The 3,193-nt window shown below is 60.0% G+C and overlaps 2 protein-coding genes and 1 long non-coding RNA gene across 8 annotated transcripts in view; 1 reads left to right on the top strand and 2 right to left on the bottom strand.

Annotated features, from left to right (window-relative positions):
• The window catches only part of TPD52L2 (tumor protein D52-like 2), an 18,525-nt gene extending 17,001 nt beyond the window's left edge, over window positions 1-1,524 (bottom strand). For all 6 annotated transcript variants that reach the window (XM_014532796.1, XM_005885535.2, XM_005885536.2 and 3 more), the window contains exon 1: window positions 1,513-1,524. The gene's annotated coding sequence lies outside the window, so the exon portion shown is untranslated. The remainder of the gene's footprint in view (window positions 1-1,512) is intronic.
• Window positions 308-1,346, top strand: LOC106724648. The gene is made up of 2 exons (XR_001360495.1): window positions 308-520; window positions 985-1,346. It is a non-coding gene; the product is annotated as an uncharacterized LOC106724648 (long non-coding RNA).
• Window positions 1,519-3,193, bottom strand: part of ABHD16B (abhydrolase domain containing 16B) — a 2,455-nt gene continuing 780 nt past the window's right edge. The window contains exon 2 of the mRNA XM_005885604.2: window positions 1,519-3,191. Coding sequence (XP_005885666.1) covers window positions 2,082-3,191 — 1,110 coding nt within the window. The 3' untranslated portion in view covers window positions 1,519-2,081. The remainder of the gene's footprint in view (window positions 3,192-3,193) is intronic.

Genomic DNA, 3,193 nt, shown 5'->3' on the forward strand with positions numbered 1-3,193 from the left:
GGCCCAGCCACAGCTGGAGTCGCGGCGGGGATCTCGGATGTAGGAGCCGAGCGGGCCGCGCTGGGAGTCGCTCGCCGCGAACACACCAGCCAGCGGAACCACTGCAGCCGCCGTGGCATTACGTAATCAACGATGCGACGGCCCACTTCCGCTTTGACGCGTGCTTCGCTTTCGTCCCGCCCCCATCAGCGCTGTCCAATAAGAGCTTTGTCTTGTCCTGTTTCTGTTCATCTACTCCAATCTGATTGGCTAAGGCTGCGAGCGAAGCAGGAAGGGAGCCGGGTTCTGAGGAAATCCCTCCCAGGTCAACTCCACCAGCGAGACGCCAGGTAGAACGGTCCGGAGGAGCCCGGAGAAGGTGGGACGTGGGGAGACTAGCCAACATGGCGCCACGGGAACCCTTCTCACGGGCCCTTGGGAGGTTTCGAGGGTGCCTCCCGCTGCCTAAGAGCGCCAGAGCTTGATGGATCCGACTCAGACCGCTTGCGATCCCTCCGAGGCCCGATCTCCTGACTTTGGGGTTAGCCTTGTCCCCGGTCTGTTATTCTTTTTTAGTGCGCACATTTACGGGGATTTGGGGGGGGAGGGGGGGGCGGGGTATGGGAGTTGAGCAGAAAAAGGCGTGACTGTGATATGTCCTCTTGCCCTGCAAACGCTGCCGCCTTCACCGGGCGTCGTGCATGCCCTCCGCCGGCCCTGTGCACCCGTGTCCTTAGCTTGTCACATGCACACGGTGAACCAGGGGGAGCGCTCCCACTTTACAGATGAGTAAACTGAGATTGGAGTAACTTGCCAAGATCATTCAGCTAGTTGAGGGGCTTCCAGCAGACTCTGGAACAAGAGTCTAACTTGCCTAACTTCTCAAACGAGAGGTGTGCAACCGTTAGGCAACCAGTCCCCCAAAGACAAGTCCCACCACTTCCCTTCTTCATTTCCTAATCGCCCCTGGAAGCAAAATCCTTAAATGGTATTCAAACCCTTTAGGATCTGACTCTTCAGGACTGTATTCCCCACTTCCAGCCAAGCCACTCTGATCCCCAGGTATGGAAGCCACTTCCTTCAGCTAACTCCTCTTCCTGACTCAGCTCAAAACTCACTTCCCACAGGCATCTTCCTGGTACTTTAGGTCACCTATGTATCCACCTCTGCTTGTGCCTGCCAGGGTGCATCATGGCCGTGTCCTGCTCTGGTGCTGTCAACTATGTGTTTGCCCCAGTTGACTTTTTCAGTTTTTCCAGTTTCTTGCTCAACCCACCCTGGCCAGCCTGACCCCACAGACTGGGGACAGCAAGTAGTCCCTGCTTCATACAGTTCAGGACAGACAGTAAAGAAGTGACTGCATCACAGATAGTGGTGAGCAGAGGGCTTATTTCTCGTTCTGTATTACATCCCTGAACTAGGAACAACGCCTAGCCCAGGCCTGGCTCAGAGGGGAGGGCGGAGGAGGAGAAGGGGGAGAGCACCAAGAGACGGAGGGGGGCGGGGAGCATGGGCCGGTGGGCCCACAGCTACCTTGGCCAGCAGCTACATGCCACATGGTGTGCACCTGTTACTTTGAGTCTGTGGTCCCATTGAACCCCTCTTGTAGAAGCCAGGAGTGGAGGTAGGGAGAGGACCCTATGGAGCAGCATCACAGTCCAGGAAAGGTCCCGCTGCTAAGACCCGCTTTGTAGATGCCAATGTCCTTTCACAGCCAGGGGCAACTTGTACAGACCCTTCAACACTCAGCTTTCCCTGAGTCATCTGTAACCCAGGGTGGGTAAACAGCACCTCCGAAGGCCTCACAGCCCGTGTTCCCACCATCATTTTGAGGTGTTGAAGGCACCCATCACACAGCATTGCTATTAATTGGGTCAGGTTAATCTTTGCATTCCCTTTAGGAACTGGGAGCAGACTGGGACATCCACAAGTGTTTGAGGGAGGAAGAGAAAGGGAGCAGGGAATGCCTTACCCTCTCCCAGACACTAGGTTGGGGTCCCCAGGGCAGGCCAGCTTTACTGGTTGGGGTGTGGGGAGGGGAATGGCCCTGAGGCCCTGAAGATGAGCAAAAGCACAAACGCTAGTTCCCTCGGGGGCTCAGGCTACAACCTCCAGGGCAACTGGAAGTCCTCGGGTTCTAGCGGACTGCAATGAGTCGCTTCCACGTTCTTGAGGTGTTTGCGCGCCAGGAACAGCGCGAGTTGCCGGCGCCTACGCGAGCTCAGGCCCTGACCCACCCGCCACGGGAAGGTGAGCCCGTGCGGTCCCCAGACCTCCTCGTCCTCCTGTTTGTCCTCGCAGTGAGCGCGGTAGGAGCGCAGCAGTGCCAGGCACCAGTTGTCATTCACATGGTAGCGCGCATAGAAAGCGGCTTCCTGTGCCAGGCTGCCCGCGCGCAGCCAGCGGGTCACGATGGCGTGGCCCTCACGTGCCATCACAGCCGGGTAGCGGTGCTGCAGCAGGCGCAGGAGCAGCTCGTTGCCGCGGTTGCCCTCCACGTCGCCGAACGGCAGGGGGCGCAGATGGCCGGAGGTGCTGACCACGTCGTCCAGAGTTCGCCGGAGCAGCAACACCGGCCCGGGGTAGCTGCACAGCTGCTCCGCGACATTGAGGTTGAAATGTTCACGCACGGTGCGCACCACCAGTCCCTTCCAGCTCTGGGGCATGACCTTCAGGGCCAGAGGCACGAGGTCGTCGAAGGTGGCATCAAGCACCAGTGCACCCAGCTCCGGGTAGGACATGGTGGCCCAGGTGGCTGTGAAGCCGCCAATGGACCAGCCGTAGATCACCACGTGCGCCGGCGGGAAGCGCAGGCGGTGCAGTGCGTACTTGATCACCACGTCCATGGCGTTGGCATCGTGCTGAGGGAACGGCTCACCGGTGCTGCCCCCGAAGCCCGGGTGGTTCCAGCCCAGCACTGAGTAGCCAGCCTCCAGCGGCGCGGACAGGCAGCCCATCTCATAGAAGCCGGCGTTGCCTTCACAGCAGATGACCAGGCGCAGGCCACGGCCCTGGCTGCCCGGGTGTTGGCGGCGATCCATGAACATGGTGTCGATCTCGTTGCCATCTCGGGCCACCAGCTTGGCACGCCGGCCCTGGTAGCGCTCCACGAGGCGTTCTTGGCCCTGCTGCAGCAGCGGCAGCAGCGCTCGGGTCATCAGGAACATGGAGCCCGGGTACACGAGCCAGCGGCCCAGCGAGTGGGCCAGCGCGT

Source organism: Myotis brandtii, unplaced genomic scaffold, assembly GCF_000412655.1.
Source record: "Myotis brandtii unplaced genomic scaffold, ASM41265v1 scaffold915, whole genome shotgun sequence".
Taxonomy (NCBI): Eukaryota; Metazoa; Chordata; class Mammalia; order Chiroptera; family Vespertilionidae; genus Myotis; species Myotis brandtii.